We start from the raw sequence: 19,846 nt of genomic DNA on the forward strand, positions 1-19,846 counted from the left end.
CTGGTGCAGCAGGGTTTGGATGCTTGCATCAGGCTTGTGTTGTGCTTTTAATGAAGAAGAGAAAAGCTCTGAAACACATCCTTATTCCCCCTGTCCTGCTCAGCCGTTTAGCAAATCCTTTCTGATTTAGCCTCCACAGAAAAGGCCGGTGGGAAAACCATTCTGCCCTGATGAGCTGTTCCAAGGAGACAGCTGGATTCCTGGGGGTTAAAGAAGCACGAGCAAGAGAAACGTCTTTCAGCAGCTTCTTTAAACACACAGCATTGTTGTTAGCCAGAAGAAGGCAAGAACAGATTATTAAGCTGTGGTTCAGGTACGTGGCAATCAAGATCTTGTCATAATTATTCCTTAAACCTAGCATCAATTTTGTATTAGATTTAGAGGAGACGGCAAAGCTGTAATTTGTTAGAGACAAGGTTAATTGGCTTTCAATTTGTGTACTTAAAAAAAAAAAAAAGCATAAATGTTGAAAAAAAAGAGTAAGAAGAACAAAAATGTCTTGTTCACACGCTCTTTGCTTGTTTCCTAATGCTTAAAATCTGGGGATTTTTGGGGGAGGAAGGGAGAGAACAACGCAGCGTTTCTGCAGAGAGGCAGTGGGATGGGACCAGCAGTGTGTTTGCTGAGCGAAATCTGGTTTCAGTGCACACGCTGTAAGAGCCAGAATCCACCTGCTAGAACCGGGCCTTCAGCTACTTGACTTCAAAGTGACCCCGAAGGTGAGTTTAAATGCCCTACACACCGGCACTGAGCGCTGGGGTGGAGGTGCTACACAGAAGCATTTAGGAAAACCTGTCTGTGAGGTTTAGACTGGCACTGGTGTTTTGAAAACAACCACTATGAAAGACTTTCTCCAGTCAGAGGGTTTTAAACCACTCCTCCTTACTCCACTGCACGATCCTGGGCAAAAAATGCCGTGAAAAATGCCTGGAGACAATGTACACTCTTGCCTTTGCTGCCTAGAGAGCAAACCACCTCGTTCCTCATTAAATAACCAGCTGCTATTTAATGAGTACGATTCCCTCAATAAACCTGAAAGTATTTCCACGAAGAAAGACCAGCAGGCAAGTTTTGCAGGGAAACAAGGTCAGGCATTCTGCTCGCCGCTGCACACGTGCTGCTGTGAATGCAATCACACAGGCTTTGTGGGGCTTCCTCTTGCTTTAGCAGCCCAGGCCCGTACCAAGCAGTGCAATAAGCACATTCACTGCCGTTGTTTGCAGGACTGGTGGCAGCTAATGCGCAGTCACTTACAAACAGCGGTTTATGATGCCTTAAAAAGCTTTGAACTAGAAATGTGGCAGTAAATGCCGTGGCCCGAAACACTGCTGAACTGGGCCACTAAATGCCTCTGCACGGCTGCTCTGAAAGAGCGGCTGCGAGTTCAGCCGTACCAAGGAGCAAAGAAGCTCTTTGAGAGGCTGCGTGAGTGGTAAGATGCAATCTGCAATGGCTTGATAAGGGAACGAGTTCAGACTCGTTTTCTGTAATCCAAGTGTAAATGAGGTTTATTTACGGTTGCCCTTATGACGAGGATAAAATGTGTTACCAGCCAGCGCAGGTTTTACAGGTACTAGAGGCAGTAACTTCTGCGCACCGAGTATCAGAACCGCCTCGCTATCCGTTCAACATCGCTTTTATGATAGCCAACATTACCTGAATGGAAAAAAAAAAAAAGGCAGAGGGCTGGGTAGTGCCAGTAAGTTTAATTGGAACAGTAATTGGCTCACAAAGGCAGGAAACCATGTGCCTTACGAGAATGAGAGCATTTGGTGCATGCGTGTGTGTGCCTGCCTCTTCTCGCTCCCTGCAGAGGCTCGGGGCACGTCGATGGGGAACATGTGCCCCGGGTGTCAGAAGGAAGCCCTTTTGAGCTGCAAAATCAATGGGAGGTGGGGCCTGCCCGCACTAATCGCTGCGATGTTTTATTTTAGTTTAACTCAAAAAGTACGGGAAGCCCAGGTGTGAGAGCTTCCCTTGGCCTGCAGCCTTCCCACCTGAAAGAAATCTGGAGTTTTTCCACTTCTCGGCCTCTCCTAAAGCCCGGAGGTGGATACACAGGAAACAGTTTTTCCACTTCAGATTTCTACTAAAATGTCTTGTTATTGCAACAAACCACTTGATTCAGCAGCACCACTTCACAGGCTGGTTTATAAATAGAGCCGCTTCCTCTGCCCTGAAGAGCTTACAACCTACACGAGACAGACAAAATAGAGCAAATCGGGAAAAGTAGGATGAGCAGGATATTAATGGTGAAACAGGAGAAGGTGCTGCTTGAAGGTGTAAAGTGGGCTAAGGATTAAGATCTTCGTGGAAGACAGCTCCCTTTTTTCATCCTTCACCAGACTGCCATTGACACAACCCGCTGAGTGAATGAATGTGTGAATGAATGAATGCGACAGCAACGTCTGACTTTTGAGGGATCCAAAGTGTTCATTTAAAATTTCATTAAATGGTCATTTAAAAAAATATATTACAAAATCCGTGGGATCCAAATTTTACGCGAGTGAGAGATTTGGGTTTAAAAACACAGAAGTGCATATCTCACTGCAGACCCGAAGAGTGAAAATCCCCCATTCACTCGCGTATGTTCATGTGGCCACTGGTGGTCTCGTCAGTTCACATTTCAGGTTTTAATTTTGATCAAAGCCCGTGCTAATTCACCAAGAACGGGGTTCATTGTGGGCCTAATCCTGTCCCATTGACCTAATTCAATAGGAGCTCTCGCGCTGCCTTCAGGCGGCGATTCTTCTACCTCAACCAAGAGAATTCAAAATACGATTCCGGCTCTAAATAAACACTGTGGTAAAATTAGGCATATGCATCACTGTGGTTAGAAAGGCTTAAAGTACGTGCTTAAATACTTTCAGGATCAGGGCCTCCATCTTTTTTTTGCTGCTGATGCCTGGCTCAGATCCCTTTTTACCATGCTGTTACTATCAGAAACATGACACTGGCCACCTGAGCGCATGCTCTGGGGTAAAAACCTACTTTTAATTGCTACAAAATACTGCTTTTATAGCATAGTTAAAAGATCAGAGAGACGGTTCCAAGCAGTAATTAAAGCATATTTAGCAAATAGGCAATATTGCTTGGCAGAGGCATGTTTAACGCAGACAACTAGGAAAAACGAACAGCTTTTGGGCCTTATGGACAGAGACCATCTTTGTTCAGCGTCTGTAAACTGCACCGAGGTGGGCCCGTTGGCCTCTTGCATCTGTAGGACAGAAAAAGACTGGGAAGAAGGAGATGCTGTCCTGTGTTAGGTAGCAGGAGTGAAAATCCTGGAGTCACACCATGCGTTTGGCAGGGTGCTGTGGTCCTCTACAAAGCCTGGTTCATCAGAGGTATCTCAGGAATTTGTCCTAATAAGCTAAAAATATGTATAGCTGATGTTCTTTGCCTCACAGTAGCATCTCCTGTCAAGCTATAGGAACTGGCAAAAGAACAATGAAACCTGACACAGAAATCCCAAATCTTGCCAGATTCTCCTGATGAACACTACTATGCCTGGCAATAGCAAGAGATGCAGTTTTTTTATCTGTTTTATGTCAGTAAAGAATAAATCACCAAACTGTAAACACTTTAAACCTAAATGTGTAGACAGCGGCCTACGTGGGTTCATGGTACGGGCTAGTCCCGCATTCCTCATTCTTTTAATTTTTATTTATTTTTTAACACTTCATGTATCCAGATCTTCAGTGCTTCAGCTACAGACTTTTAAGCCATCATCTATAAGGCACAGGTGTTGGATTGGTCACCGAATATTGAAATTCAGTGGAGCGTGCAGAAACACCTGGCAGCTGGGAAACCTTAGAATTGCTCGTCTTTGGAGACGGGGAGGGGAAAACCCGACCTCCCGACCCCTTCATACCCCCGGCCCTATTTTTAATCGAGGAATATGGATCCTGAAGCCAGGGTGGGGATGAAATGAAGGCGTGGGGCCCGCTGCACGCAGCCTCGGGGCTGACATGGCGCTCTGCTCCCACAGCAAACCCTCAATGTTGGGGTTGAATGGCCTCAAGTTGTGCCAGGGGAGGTTCAGAAGGGAAATGAGGAGACATTTCTGCTCAGAAAGAGCAGTCAGGCACTGGGACGGGTTGCCCACGGAGGTGGTGGCGTCACCGTCCCTGGGGGTGTTCAAGGAGAGGTTGGACGTGGTGCTTGGGGACATGGCTTAGTGGTGACATTGGTGGTAGGGGATGGTTGGACCAGATGATCCTGGAGGGCTTTTCCAGCCTTAATGATTCTGTTATTGTGTGAAGGGGGATTAACAACGTGTTAAAAACCCTCCCAGGAGGGTTTCTGACCCCACACACGGGGTACCCGGGGCACCCCCACAGCGCTTCCTCCCCTCAGGGCTTCCCCAACCACCCCAAGGCCCCACGGGCGCAGGGACCCTGCAGAAGGACGGGTTATGATTGACAACCCCCTCCACCAATAGAAACCGCGGGTTGCGCGGCCGGCAGCCAATCGCTGCTCAGATCCCGGTTCCAGCGCCGTGATCCTCCCGCTTTTTCTCTGAGGGAGGAGGGGGAAGGTGCGGGCGGCCGCCATCTTGTGTGTGGCATCCCCACCCTCCCTTTCTATATATTTCCCACACCTTGATACAACTTTTTACGCAGGTTTTTGCATGAGGGGCTCATTTCGGAAGTAATCATGGCGGAGCGAGCCGCGGAGAATCCATTTTTACCCCGAATTAACCCAAAGAGGTGAGAAAGCGCCGCGCTCAAGATGGCGCCGCCGCCTCACCACCATCACCACCCCCCGACGACGACGAGGCGAACGTGGCGGCGGTTGACGTCAGGGCGCTCTGGGCATGGGCAGGTGGAGGGAGCAGCCAAAGTTTGGCCGGCGCTGACGGGAGGCGGCGGCGGGGCCGGGCTCGGGGCCGCGGCCGCTCCTCAGGGGTCCCCCGGTACCTCAGGGCCTCCCCTCGGTACCTCAGGGGTCCCCCCCCTCAGTTTTGGGGACCGCAGCCATGGCGGAGGAGCCCAGCGCGCTGCCCTGGTCCATCAACAAGGATGATTACGAGCTGCAGGAGGTCATCGGTGAGGATTTTTTGATAAATTTTGGGGGGCTGAGGCGAAATTTTGGGGCTGAAGGTCCCCGGGGGGTGAAGGGGGGCGATGAGGGAAGGGGGGGGGCTCGCGGTTCCCTCTCAGGGTGGGGAGGCGCCCCCCGGGGTTTTTTTGGGGGATTCGCCACGATTTTGGGGTGAGGGGGAGCCGCCCCCTAAATTTTTGGTGTGTGTGTGTGAAGGGGAGGTGCCCCCCAGTGTTTCTGAGGGGTTGTAGGGGGGGGAGCTGCCCCCTTCCCCTAATTTTTGGGGTCGTGTGTGTGAGGGGGGCTGCCCCCAGCCCCTAATTTTGAGGGGGGAGCTGCCCCCTTCCCCTAATTTTTTTGGGGAGGATGAGGGGGGGCTGCAACCCCCATTTCTGAGGGCTCCGTGTTGTTGTTGGGGTGCCTGGGCACCCTATTTCCTTCCTGAGGATGCCCCCTCCTGTCAGGGAGATGTGGTCTATGGGGTTTGCCCCTCATTGCAATATGGGGGGGGGGGTTTGGGGGATCTGCACCCCCTCCTGGTTCACCACAATGTGGATTTGGGGTCAGGGGGTGCCCTGCGGGCTCACCACCCCCCTTTTAGGGGCATCCCGTGCCCCCCTTCCCCGCATGTGGCTGTGAAGGGGGTGTTCCCTCCCCCCCATCTCCTGCCCACATCCTTCCTGAGGGCTTCCTTGGAAGGAAACTCCACATTTCCCCTTCCCGAGCAGCCCCGTTCATTTTGGGGGACACCTCCTTTTCCCCCCCCCAGCCCCGTGGTCCCATCGGGGGATGTGGGGTGGGATTTTCGTGCTGCCACCATCCAGCCTCGTTGTGCTGCCGCTCTGCCTTTCCATTCATTGTCCTCTCGTCTCGAGGCCCCAGCCCTTGCTCTCCATTAAATCTTTTTTATTTTTTTCTTTTTTCCTGCTCTCTTTTCCCTTCTGGTTACCGGAGGCCCCCCCCCCCCCGCCTGCCCCAACTGCTTAATTAGGGGGTTGTTTGAGGGATAAATGGCTTTAGGGCCAGGATGTGACCCGGCCGAGGTGGTGCCACAGGTGAGCGTGAGGTCGGTGCCTCTCCTGCTGCTCTCCTGGCTCCTAGGCAAGAGGTTAATTTTTAGCGTGGCTTTTCCCCCGCAGGAGGGTGTTGATACACCGCCAGGCTCCCAGATCCCCAGGAAAGGGACCGGTCCCTGCATGTAGGACGCATCAAAATGGCATAAAGGGTGCTGTGGTCACACAAAGAGGGGATTTGGGGTTCGGTGTGCGAGGCTGGGTGAGCTGAGCTGCCTCTTTGTAGCTGGGGGGCAGAGTGGGATGGGAACAGAAGGGGTAGAAATGCCCTTCTGCTCCTAGGAGCGCTCACTGCAGGAGAAGCACGTCCTGCAGTCCCAAAATGCAAATCCTACAGCCCCCAAACTCACATTTTACAGCCCAAAACACCCATCCTACAGCCCCACACCGTTACGAGGAGGACGTAGCACTCGCAGCCCCTGCGGTCGTGCCCCGAGCTTGGGCAGCAGCGGGGCCAGGAGCGTTTTGTCCCTTCCCCTGTCCCGTGGGGTGACTTTTGGGATGTCATCCCCTCGTTGAAGGCTCGTGCTGCCCCGCTGGGGCGCGCCGTGCGGATTGCAGACATCTGGTTTCTCTTTTTAACTCCGCCATCCCCGCCTCTCCTCCCCCCCCCCCCTCCTTTCACTCACTTCAAACATCGCCGTGCCTGCCAGCGGCCTGGATGGAGATGTGACGCCAGCTTCCCAGCACGGCTGCGATTTGTGGGACAAAATGTCACCGAGCTGGGCTGCTCCGCGGCCCCTGGAAGCCTCGGGGGGAGGTTTCTGAGCTCCCTTCACTCCTGCAGAGCCGTAAAAGTATTTCGGCAGGGAACAAAGGGAGGACCCGGCGTGGGAAGGGCCGAACCTCGCGCCGGTGCTTTTAAAGGATTTCACTTGTTTCCTGGTGAACAATGTCTCCTGAAGCTGAGAGTGCAGCGTTCAGGGGGTTACCAGCTCAGGCTTTTTCCCACATCAGGAAAAAAAAAAAAAAAAAGCAATCCACGTGCAGTTAAATTCCTTAATTTGGGTTTGTTCTGCCTGAAAACAGCGCCGTGGGGCTGTCCTGTAGCGCGGAGGGCCCCGCGCTGTGCGGTGCGGGAATAAAGGAGCACGTTTCCTAGCTGCAGAGGGAACTCCTGCAAACCTGCCCTCCTCATTCGGGCTGATACCAAGAAAAAAAAATCACCTTATTGCTCAGCAGCAGAGGTGACTCACGCCGTTACAGAGGTACGGATTAATGGCCGTGGTTGTTCTGCCCCCCTTGGTGGTGGGGAGCAGCTGCTGAGCGGCCTCCCGAGGCCTCAATCCCTCCCGGTGCCCAGGATCAGAGCTGGCCTTCGGCTTCCGAAAAGGCTGAAACAGAGCTGGAAGCAGGAGATAAAGGAGCAGGGGGAATCTCCCTTGCTCTGTTCCTGCTCCCTTTCTCCCCCGACAGATTCCTGCACAGGCTGGGCGAGCAGATGTGGTGGGAGCTGCTTCTCCCCGCAGAAATCCAGCTGAAATTGAAAAATTTGAAGCAAAGACTCGCTAAATAATTATTTTTTTTTTTTTTAATGGCTGTAGTTGGCTTTTGTCTGTGAGCTCAATTTAAGGTTTAGTTTTCCAGCCAGGGTTTCCCCAAGCAGTACAGGTGAGCACACGCGTGGGAGCAGCTTTCTTTTACAGGTACGTAGAGCTAAAATTTGGGGGAGCGGAGATTTTACCAACCTACCCGTGGTCTCCTGGTGCTCGGGAGCTGCCTCCTGCACTGACGCCCCCTACGCCTGCTTTACACCCATTCAAGAAAACGCGGAGCTGTCTGTAAAACACAACTGCCTGCAAGCTAAACCGAGCGCTCAGGCTTCGGTCTGCGTGCCATCTGTTTTGGTTTAGCGTTTCCTCCTGGCTTCCCACTCCTCCTCCCCGAGCCCGGCCAGACAAATGGGTTCCTGCGGCACGTTCAGGGGGGTGAAGTCACCGAGATGCCGGTTCCCTGTGCTCGCCGTCAACTTCTTCCACTTAAAGCTGGTGGAGAAGCCTTTTTTTTTCGTTCTGTATGAAGTTAAAGCTGACGTAAAATCAATTCTGGGCATCCCCCCCCGCCTTCCCTTCCCCTCCTTGGCACCTCTCCTTCCTCCGAGACCTTTGATACCGGCCGAGCTGCGGCACTCCCCTGGGAAGTGAATGCAGGGGGTGTGTGTGCCCCGTGTGCTGCCTCTGCTGCGTGCTCAGGGGGGATAAAACACCCGATGAAGCAGGTGGAGGCCACAAAAAGGACCAAAAATGACAAATGTGGCTGCCTGCAAGGAGCACGTGGTATTAGGGAAGCAGCGTGGCAGCCTCCCTGCTGTTCTCAGCTCTTCTGGGGCATTAAGGGGGGAAAAAACCCATACAGGGTGTTCCACGGGGCAGCAATTCGCACTTCCCCAGGGCTGCTTTCCGTGTGGCAGCTGCTTCCAGTGCCAATTCAAACGTTCAGCACCAAAAAAGCATTTAAACAGCTTCGCTTTAACCCAAAAATCTCGCTGAGAGCTGGCAAGCCGGTGGCTGGAGAGAAAATCTTTTCTCCTGACAGGCAGCGGTGCTGGGTGCTAATTGAGTTAGCAAATTACTTAAACTGCATTTTGGGGCAAACCATCTTGGAAGATTTCCCTTCACGTGGATGATACCCATCGGAAATCTCCGCAGCAGCGAATTCAGCCACGGACGTGCTAACGGGGTGCTCATCGGAGAGCTTTGCTGCCGAGCCCTGGAATCCAGTGTTACAAAATCCCCAAAATATTGGGATCCTGGTGTGTTCCAGATGAGTCTTGCCTGTCGTCCTGCTGAGTGGAGATGTGATGATGGAGCCTGGCTTCCCGGGACTTCACCTGGAGGAGCACAGAGGGGATGTTTCTGGTGAACGGAGCTCCCAGCGTCTTGCCTGGAGGCAGGGGGAGGCCTGGAGGCACGGCTCAGACCCACTGCGGGGTCTTTATGGGGTCACACTTCAGTGGGAGACACGCGGCACTCTGGTGGATGAAGTCAAACACCGCTAATGGGGTTCTTGGATCAGCCAACCCAGGCTTCGTATCCCTCGTTCCTACCCAGGTAATGCAGGCAGGTGGGGATCTGCGGTGATCCGAAGCATAAAACGAAAGGATCCCGTATTTTTTCCCCCCGGACACAATAGCTACAACATCCAGCAACGTTTTTTTGGAGCCGTTTCTTGCACCACTCCCCAAGGTTCTCGAGGATCATTGTTTCCTGATGTGAGTCACCGCGCGCAGACTTTTTTGCTGAACAGATTTTTTTTTTTTTTTTTGGTGTGCAAGCAAGAGAAATTCCACACTGAAAAAAAGAAAACCACTTGGTTATGCATCGACCTCTACCAAACCAGGGTCTAACTCGCCTTGCTAGGGTTTTTTTAGACCCCTTCAGGTCTGTAGGGGATGGCTGTCTTCAGCAAGCCCTAAAAGCCTCACAAATCCCATCTGCGAGTGAAATCAGAGGAAAGCCAGAGCGCTGATTCACTTTCTCTCCAAATTAGCTGGAGCTGCCCTCCGTACGTCCACTGAAGTTTTATCCTGCGTGCTCGTGGGGCAGCACGGGGAGCACCTCACGGCTTGGCCAAATCAGAACGCCTTTCTGCTGGGTACAGAGAAGCTCCTGGGAAGACTTTTGTTCCTCGCCAACCTTCAATTTTCATCCGTTTTCTGTCAAGAGCTGCTGTGGTTTTTTTTAAGAGGAGGGGGAACTGAACGCTGCGGGTGGAACTTGGCCCTTGGGAACCCCAGCGAGGACTCTGCTGGGGAGATGGGAGCGTGGAGAGCTGGGGTGGCCTCTGCCCACGTGGGAGACTTCGGGTTGCCTTTTGTCCCAGGTCAGGTTTAAGGCTCGTGCTCATTTTTGGTCTTTGGTGGATTGTAAATCCGTTTTCGTGGGATCCGGGGTTAATTCCAGCTCTGAGTTCTGAAAAGGGTGCGGAGAGCAGCAGAAAAGGGGAGTTTGAAGAGGGAGAGCACCTGCAGAATATTCTTCGTAAAGAAAACCAGCTGGGACCTGCTGAGGTGAGCGGGGCAGGTAGCAGCGCTCCTCATTTCGGGTGTCTCCAGCTCCAGGCAGGCAGCAGGACGTTGGGCTCTCCTGCTGGCTGAAACCTCGTGAATTCAAGATGAGAAGCTTCATCTTGGGGTGAACACCTTGCTTGCGAAATGAAATCTGTCTCCTGCTGCTTCCTGGAGTTGCTGGGCTGGGGAAAGGGGCCCGAGGTGGTTCCCCAAATGGCCTGGGCTCCTCGTGGTGCCTGGCGGGTGTTTGTGTGCTCAGCGGTGGAATCGAGGAGCAGAGGGGCTCGGTGAGGGGTTTGCAGGCAGCAACTTTGCACCCAGTTCCGATATTTGGGCTGTTTTTTGTGTTACAGGCGGGTTTGGGGAACCTGCTTCTCGTTTTGTGGAGTTCTTTGGGCAGGATTAGTGCTGGGGGTGAGCTGCCTGCTGCAGGTACCCATGGGGAGATTTCCCGAGCTTTGGGAAAACGTGGAATTGTGTTTTAGAGGGAAATCCTTCGCAGGTGAACGCTGTTAGGTAGATCTCTCTGTATCTCACTCTATATAACGTGCTGGGATACACATACAAATATATGTAATCCCTGGGGCTTGCTGGTTTTCCTCCACCCCCCAATACAAACCCTAAAATTGGCTCCCTCGCAACGCTTGTGTGAAATCCGCGGTTGTCTGTTCATTTTCCTTAAGCTTCTGTGCTGTGATAGATGATTTAGAGATGATTTATTTCTTCCTTTCTCTGGATGAACTGTTTCTTTCCCCCTGTTTGACCTCTTTCCCCTGCTGCAGGAGGGCTCACCGGGTCCCCGCGGGGCTGTGGGAGAGGAGCTCCCTTTGCTCCGGGGCTTTTGTAGGGTTTTTTTTGGTCATCTCTCAGCCTTGGGTTGCTGCCTTAGGGCCTCACGGGCTTTCCAAGCAGGCACAGAGCAAAACCAGCTGAATTTCCCCTTCAGAAGGGTTAGATCATCCCTTCTGCAGTGGGGAGGTGGCTTCAGAGCTTGGCGTGAGGAAACATCCAGGGATGTGGCTGCAGCTCCTGGGCTGGCATTAGCAGCTGTGAAGACCCCTAAATCACCCGAGGCTTTGGGTCTGAGCAGTCCTAAAGGAGAATTTGGGCTCGAGCACAGGCCCTGAGATGTCTGGCCCGGGGAAACGGGGCTTCAGCGGCGATCCTCGGGAGGTTTGGGTTGTTTTTGTTCCGGCAGAAGTTGGGGTTAGTTCCCAAAGCACCCTTTCATCCCAGAAACATGAGAAGGGCTGGGAAGGGCACGCCTTCCTCCCTCGCAGCGCTTCCTAAAGCAGGTCGTGACCCTCTCCGGGAAGAATTTGGCAGCTGCTACCCCAGGGCTTGGGACCGGAGCCGAGAGCCTATGGGGGCAGAAGCGGGGGGCATTAAAGAAACCCTAAAACCCCTCGGGGTCTCTTCCCTTCCTCTCCTTCTCCTTTCCCCTGACCTAGTGCCTTTCAGGCAGCATCTGCAGGGAGAGTTGCTTTGCCTGAGCTGTACCACCCTATAACACTGCCTTTGTAGGGTTTTATATCCACCCAGCAGGTGGGGAACCGCTTCTCCTCCCTCCTTCCCCCACGTGCTTGTTACCTGCCCCCAAAACTCACAGAAACTTCCTTGCCAGGCGTTTTCCTCCTCCCCTCCGTCGGCATCCTCTGCATCCCTGCTTGTTCCCATTCACAACCTTGCTGCAGCTTCGCTTCTTCCCCCCTCTGATTTCCTAAACAAATTTTAGGGCCGCAAACCCTTCGGTGGCCCCGTGGCTGTTTCTGTGCCCTTTGGGGTTTCCACGCTTTCCCCTCTTTGTGTGCGGCTCCCGAAGAGCAGCTTGCTGGTGGCACGTCCTGCTGCAGCCTGGCTTAATCCTCGCCTGGGAGGCTTTGGAGATCTCATTGTTTCTCTCTAATTAAGCGCCGGAGAGGAGCTGAAAGAAATGAGGAACGAGCTGGAGAAGGGGGGAGGAGCGGGGAGAGCAGGTGGCGATCGGATTCGGGGGGAGCCTCGAGCTGGGAATCCTCCCCGCCCTGTGCCCAGGAGGGTTTCCTGTGGGATTTGGGTACCAAAGTCGGAGCTTTTGTCGTTTCTTTTGGACGGAGCAGTTTTTCTTGATGCTTTAGGGCTGGATTTCAGGTTCTTTCCCCTGCCTGGCGCTCGGGTTTGGTGGGTTTTGGTGTGACTTTTGTGCAGAAGTGACCGAGAGCTGCTGCAGGCAGCTTCAGTGCCCTTTGTTTGGGGGTTGCTGGCTTTCGCCCCTGGTTTATCTGCACGTAGGAAAAGGATTCTTTGCAAAAACACTCTGCTTGGCCCGTCCTGCAGGATCAGGAGGTTTTATAGTGCTGAGAAGCTCCCAAATGGGGTGGTTTATGCCAAAATGCTGAATAGGTCTTCTCATCTCCCTCATCGACCCAAACGGGTCTGAGAGTTATGCCTGGGATAGAAATGATGCGAACGCTGCAGCTGTTTCTGGAGGCTCATAAAGGCAGGTCCAAAAGCAGTTGGGTGCTCTCTGATCCTGAAGGACGGGATCTTGCCCAGAGGTTTGATTTCAGAGCTTCTTCGCCTGCTTCTCCTGGTTTGAAGACCTCATCCCGAGAAGCGAGGCGTTGAGCTGCCACAGGAGAGCAGGAGCCCAACTGAATGAAGCTCGCCTCGTGCCCCTGCATACAATGAGGGGAGACCAGGAGAGCAATTAGGGCACGAAACTATGCCAAAAATCTCATTAAGCGCTGGGAGCCGAGGCTGTGCCTTGTTCCGACACTGGGGGCGAACACATCAGGTTAAAAGTCCGTGTGACCTCGGCGGCCTTTTTCAAAGCCCGCTGGAAGAATCAGCCCTTTGTTAGGAGCGAGCTGCCGGCTTGTTTTATGGCTGTGCTGAGCCCTCGGGAAGGTCCACGTGGTGGGTTGTGCGAGCCCAGCTCTTTGCCACAGCTCCTTGAGCTGCATGGACCCGAAGGGGGCAGTTTTTAGGGGTGGGATTTGCTTGGTTTTTACCTTGCTGCTGCCTTTAGCGACTGGCACTTGTAGTTTTTATTGTCTGCCTTCCCTTCCTTTCCAAAGAAGTCCTATAAGGTGATGTTAACCCTTTCTCTCTCTTTTTTTTTTTCCCTACAGGGAGCGGAGCGACTGCAGTGGTGCAGGCGGCCTTCTGTGCTCCGAAGAAGGAGAAGGTCGCGATTAAACGGATCAATCTGGAGAAGTGTCAGACCAGCATGGACGAGCTCCTGGTATGCAGCCGCGATGGCCCCACGGGTTTTATTTCAGTCAGCTCTGCTCGCCCAGCACCTTTTCGCATCCTTCCTCGCGGTGCTGGGAGAGAACCCGGCTGCTTGCACCAGAGGCAGTTCAGCTGCTGGCTGTGGGACACAGCGCTGAAGAAAACGTTAAAAAGATCAATTGTTGGAGAACTTCAGGGTATTGTTTGGAGCCGAGCGCTCTGTGTGATCCCTTTGTTTTGAGCGGAGTTAACGTGCAAGGGTTAAGCTCAGCTGCCTGAGCTCTGCGGTTTGAGGGGGATCAAAAGCTGTGTGCCTGGAGAAGCTTCAGAATTTAGGGGAGTGGTTTTGCTTTCTCCCCCGTTCCTTCAGTTCTTTGCATTTTTATCCTTCACCTGTACAGAGAGAGCCTGAATAAACGAGCTCTTGCTCTTAATCTGGGTATGGGACCGATGCCAGCTAAGGGATCGCTCTGCTGTGCTGCAGGCTGAGTGGAAACCCTCCCTCATCCCGAGCTGGGGACAGGAGGTGGGCTCCTCCTGAGCTGCAGCTCTGTGATTTCCCTCTGATGTGTGCCTCTGAAGATTTTTCTCAATGGGAAACAGCTTCGGGCAGGTAGCCATGGAAACCAAAATTCGCTTTTTGTTATCTGGCTCGGATGTTGATGGGATTTGTTTGCTGCTTTGCTGCGTGTGGGAGCAGCAACTGCTGCGTTCGCCCTGCATGCGGAAGGCCCCTGGGTTGAAGCCAGGCACGGGGGCATTCCCCTGAACGTGAGGTGTCCCCCCCAGAGCTGAGAGAGGCGTCTGGAATAAAACTTCCCAACGTAAATACTGAGGGCAGGGTCTGAGGAGAGGCAGGGAGCGGTCTTGTGTCACCTCTCCTTTTAAAGCAGCTCGCTAGGATCTTTTTTTTAACCCTTTCCATCTTTCTGCCTGCATCCTGGCAGTTCCTGTCGCGTTAACCCAGGCGCAGTGAGAAAGCAGAACGGAGAGAGGCAGCTCTGCTCAGCTCTAATCCTCAGCAAGTCACTTAAACCACAGCTCCAGTTCCCATCTAGTGACTAACGCTGTTTTTATCACTGTAGATATCAGCAAATACTCCTGCAGAGAGGAAAGGCTCCCTTCCAGCTGTCACCTTTTAGTGTGCCTGTGAAGAGCCGTGTGTAGGACTCTTCACATGTCCTGCGGTCACATCCTCTTGCTGCTCTCGCTAGAGTTTGGGCTCCCTTCCCTTTTCCCAGTCGGTCTTTCTGTCCTGATGCCATCCCTTGGTGCTCTTCTCAAGTCTTTGTGGCTCGTCCTTGCTGCCGTGCCTTGGTGGTAAACCCAACTGTGTCGTCGGGAGATTTAATTGAGATTGTCGGCCTTTGAGTCATTGCCAGTTCCAACTAAAAGGGGTTAGGTTTAGAAAGTGATGCTACGAAGTCCCATGGCATTTTAGATAACTAATTGCATGTTTTCAGTCTCTAGCTGATCCCTTCCTCACCAGGATTTTTCCTGTTAGGGGCAGGACTGCGCTGAATGGCTCTCACCAGGTCCGAGTTCCCAATTCTGGGACCAGAGAGCGTGGCTCCTTCTGCAGGCTTCTTTGTAGGCCTCTTGTAAAGGTGGACGTTTACAGCTCCACATCGTGCTTGTTAGTGCCTGGGGTGAGGGCAGGGTTTTGAGCTCTTCCTCTACCTGCTGTCAGTAAATCACGGAATCACCGAATTTCTAGGTTGGAAGAGACCTCAAGATCCTTGAGTCCAACCTCTGACCTAACGCTAACAGTCCCCACTAAACCATATCCCTAAGCTCTACATCTAAACGTCTTTTGAAGACTTCCAGGGATGGTGACTCCACCGCTTCCCTGGGCAGCCTGATCTAAGAGACACAGTAAGTGCTCACTGCCCGCTATTTCAGAGGAAAGTGCAGGAATCAAGCTCTGAGCATTTGGGGAAAATCTCTCCCCAAACAAGTTCCCGTTCAGACGTGCAACAGTTGAGCTCTGATTTATCCAGATTGAAGCTGATCTCGTAATGATTTTTGAAAACGTCTTCAGAAGGCAGTTATAGAGACTTAAATTGTGGAGGGCTGGGGAGAAGGGTGTTGTGGAGCTGCAGGAGCTTCCTGGGGTCAGCAAGGCAGGTGCGTTTTGTGGAAAAAATGCTTCCCCTTGGCTTGTTCTGAGTTTTTCAGTGTGTTGGACGGCGTTTCTTAGTGCAAGAGCCAAAAGGATGGAAACTCATCTCCCTCCTGTGTGTTACCTTCTCGATTTTTTTAATCTTGCCTCTGCATTCGCTGCTTCTTTAGGGTTCTCTCAAGGCTTTCAGTCTCATCATCTCCCTTTGTGGCAGTTTCCCAGATCAGGTTAATTACCTTCTTTTGAGCAACCGCTTGTCATTGCAAGATTTTGTCTCCAAACCCCCTAAATGTGAGTGAGTCCTTGCAGAGAACGGTGTTTTTGAGAGGTGAGTGCAAAGAGAAATAGCTGGGTCCATACTGGAGCATATTATGCTCTCCACGTGCTTTCTCCTCTCCCCTAACCCTGCTAAAAGCATGAATTTGGGCTTTCATTAGATCCATTATCCTTCTGGTGCTCTGGGGATGGCTGAGCACGCCAGCCAGCTTACGGGAAACTTCGCTCTGTCCCCCAGGCACTAAATCAATGCTCTTGTGTTACAGCACTGCCCGGCCATCAACCCGTGGCACAGAAAAGGGAAAATTGCACTTAAAATGCTTATTTTTTTCCCCCTAGAGTGCTTCAGAAGCAGCGTGGGTCGGGGTAACCTTTGCAAACCCTGCACGATGTCTCGGTTACTGCCGCGGGTTCATCTCGGGGTGCCGAGGGGACTCCAGCAGGAGGAAATGTCCTCTTGAATTTCGGGGGATTGACCCGGGGAGCTCGCTGCCAGCAATCCGGAGATCAAACATGGCGTGAGATTAAAGAAATCAACCTCTAGTCCAGGAGGTTAAATGAGATGGGATTTAAAGCAGGATTAGGAACTCCCCTGGTTTAAGGCCTGAGCCAACTGTTAACTGCCCGGGCTTCGGCAGGAGTCTCCCCTCTGGGCAGATGATTCTGTAAGTGCTGGTTACGGGGTTTTACACCTTCTTTTGAAGACTCGGCCGGGATATCGAAGTGGCTTTGATCTGCCAGCAGCTCCTACAAGTGGATTAAGCAGACCATAAGGTCGGTGGGAACAAAGGAGCGGGCTGCTGGAGCAGGACAGATGTTTCACCCGTGGCATCTGACAGGAATTGCCATCACAAAAGGGGAAAACGAGTCCCCAGGTGTCAGTGCCAGGGAGTCCCCCGTGGAACACAGCCTCTGCGTGGTGATTTGAGGCTCCGTGTTGCACGTTTCACACAGGGGTTGTTTGTTCCCATCACCTAAGGTTAATTCCTCTACGAAGACTTCTTGTCCCTTTCAGGATTGTTGTGTACCTGCAACGTTTCCCACTGGTGTCCCTTTTTAGTCCCAATCTCCATGTCCTGAGGTGTGGAGGTGAACTGGGCATGGCAGCTGGGTTGGAATCTCTCATTTTGAGCTCTGTGCTTTTTCCTCATCCCCTTCAAATAATTGCTGTTAAGGCGGTTGTAGCAGAAGAATTCAGCTTTTTTTAACCCTGATATTTAAAAACAGAAATAAATCAATATTCTTGAACTTACACTCTTTTAACTAAACCCTTGGAGTTTCGCTTAAAGCAAGTGTTTGCCACCCACAGCTCGAGCACCGCTTGGTGTTTTCGAGGAGATTGCATCTGCCCTGCTTTGATTTTTCCCTCCCAACCCCATCTTTTTTTTGGGTTGTGGTTGCCTTCAGCCAGGATAACCAAACCAGCAGCTTCCTGGGAAGTTGCAGGTACCCACGTGCGAGCAGGCAGCATCCGTGCTGCGTCAACGTGTAGGAAGCACAACTAAATAAAGCCAGATTTTCACCCCTGCGTTTGAATTGTACAGATAAGGAAGGATTTAATAACGGGGGAGCACTGGACGCTGTGGGCTGGGCTGGAGTTACTGATCAGAGCCGTGCAAGGAATGGTTCAACCCCGCCACTGCTACACGGCCCTGAGCTGGTGGTGTTTTGGCACAGAGCTGCGAAAAGGGAAAATAAATACCAGCAACCACAGCAACCCCCCTTTGTGCGCTGCAGCACGTGACAAACACAAGCTTTTTTTTTTTTTCTTCCAACTGTTGTTTCCAGCCCAGGGAGCAGCGTTTGGTAACGTGCAGGAGAGGAAATTCTTGGAGAACAATAAAATAGGAATAAAGTGACACAGGATTCCTGCGAAGAGCTGCCCCGATGGCAGAGACCCGAGCCAGATCGAGGCTGTTAAAGAAACTCGGGCCAGACCTTGCCTCGCTGGCTCCTGGATTCCGACGGGATATGCTAACAGATAGAAAATAGGGAATGTTTGCGTATGGCTTTTTGTACGATTCGCTTGATCTCCCAGGGAGTCAGCTCAAAATATTTTGAGGTCTAACTGAGGAAAGATTAAAACCAGCTCCTCTGGAGCCTTGCTGAGAATGGTGGCTTTGGGGAAGGGCTGCCTGATGGGAGGACTTCACAAAGCCACATCCCACTTGCTTCTTTCTGCCTCTTTTTTTTTTTTTATTCTGGTGCCATTTGTGCACTTTTTATTTATCTTTTAATTGTCAGAGAGAGGTTAGGCACCTGGATTTACTTGCGTGTTTCTTAAAAAAAAAAAAAAAAAAGCTTTACAGTTAATTGAAAGCCTTGCATCAAGAGCTAATTCCAGGTGGAAGGACAAAAGCTGGGGCAGGTTCGTGGATCCCTTAACTAGGGGCTCAGCCCAGTTCTCAGAGCTAAACCCCAAATGATCTCAGGTTAAACGAGTGAATTTAAATGAGCTGCCTTTGGGAGAGGCTGCGTAAAGGGGAGGTCGTGCAGTGGACGTAGTGCTTGTCCACCTCCCTGCTTCTCCTCCGTCCCCAGGCAGAAACTGGAAGCTAGGTTTCATTTCAGGCTGTATTTAGTTTCACAGAGTGGTTTTCAGTCAATGGTGTGAGATCAGTGACCTGCAACTCCACAGCTCTTCAAATATCCCTTCTTGTGTAGAAGAATCAGCTTATTGGGGTGTCCTGGAAAGCTGGAGGTGCTCCTGGAGCTGGAAGAGGAACCAATTCCTCATTTGCTCCTTGAAAAGCAGCGGTAAATTGGGGGAGATCTCCATGGGTGTGTTTGTGGGGTTGCCTTAACCCCACAGACCCATGGCTTGGGTTGGAGAGGACCTTAAAGATCATCCAGTTCCAGCAAGAGAAGGTCGAGAGGAACACGAGGCGTGGGCAGAGCTTCCCCTGGAGCTGTGGTGGCAGGGAGCTTTGTGCTTAGGGAGGAAAGGATGAGGGCAGGGCTGTGGGGGGACCTTTTTCTCCTTCTTCCCCTTGTGGGGTGCCAGCCTTGGCCCAAAGGATAGCTTTTGATGGGGGAAACCAAGAAACTGGGAGGCTTTCTGTCCACGGTGGTAATTTGTACTTAAATAATGAAAACTCAACCTCTGCTCTGGGATATTGTTCCCTCATACTCTGGAAAACCTCAACCCTTAACCCGTAACAAAATCTATGAATAAGCACGGTCAAAACTCGAGCAATTTCATATCCCAGAGCACTTCATGTTGTGCTCCATCAACAGTAGCCAAGCACTTTGTGATCTCAGGCTGTTTTCCTCTTCTTCCCCTACACCAGAAGCCGGAGCTGTCTGCTTTCATGCTGGGGAGAGACATTAGGGATGAGAGATTCTTTTTTTTCCTTCCCAGAGGCCAATATTTCCCTTTCTATACCTTCAGCTGGTGACACCTAGTGTGTAGTGGCTCACTGAGAGGAGGTGGCGGCGTGAACCTCGTAGGTAAAATTTGCAGGAGAAGTCTGCTGCAGCTGGAAGCAGGTGCTTGGTGGGAGAGCATTTTATTGCCTTTGCCAAGGGGATTTCTGTCACTTCTTGCCGTTTGCTAGCCAGACAGAGACAGGTAGAGCATCCTAAAATATCTTTGAGCCCTAGCATGGTGCAGGCTGAGTGTTAGGAGTATTCCTGGATTTTTCTGTGGTTAGTTCCCATGTAGCCTTTTCCTTCTCACTCTCTTCAAACCCTGTGTCTCGAGGGAGCTATTTTCTGTACCCACGGAACGAAACCCCTCGAGTCCAGCTGCTAATGCTCTGTTTTTCTCCGCAGAAAGAAATTCAAGCGATGAGTCAGTGCCATCACCCCAACATCGTATCTTACTACACCTCCTTCGTGGTGAAGGATGAGCTTTGGCTGGTGATGAAGTTGCTCAGTGGAGGTGAGTGATCCCATTTACAGACCCAATAAAACAACGTCACAACTTGGCTGGAGCGCTCTCGTCTCCCTCCCAGGCTTCCCTCCTCCTTGGGAGTTAACACGCTTGAATGATAATGCTCAACTTCAACCCATTTGGCTCAGAAACAGCTTTTCATTTATGTACACCGGTAGTAATGCCTAACTGCATGACTGGTAGCTTGTTTTAACGCCTGCTTTGCATAT

General features: G+C 51.9%; 1 protein-coding gene across 1 annotated transcript in view; it reads left to right on the plus strand.

Annotated features, from left to right (window-relative positions):
- The first annotated feature begins 4,820 nt into the window (after positions 1–4,820).
- Positions 4,821–19,846, plus strand: part of OXSR1 (oxidative stress responsive kinase 1) — a 64,645-nt gene continuing 49,619 nt past the window's right edge. Inside the window, exons 1-3 of the mRNA XM_084281576.1 lie at positions 4,821–5,051; positions 13,242–13,354; positions 19,517–19,625. Of these exons, the coding sequence (XP_084137702.1) occupies positions 4,982–5,051; positions 13,242–13,354; positions 19,517–19,625 (292 nt within the window). The 5' untranslated portion in view covers positions 4,821–4,981. The remainder of the gene's footprint in view (positions 5,052–13,241; positions 13,355–19,516; positions 19,626–19,846) is intronic.

This window comes from Netta rufina, assembly GCF_964035555.1.
Source record: "Netta rufina genome assembly, chromosome: 2".
In the NCBI taxonomy this organism is placed as follows: Eukaryota; Metazoa; Chordata; class Aves; order Anseriformes; family Anatidae; genus Netta; species Netta rufina.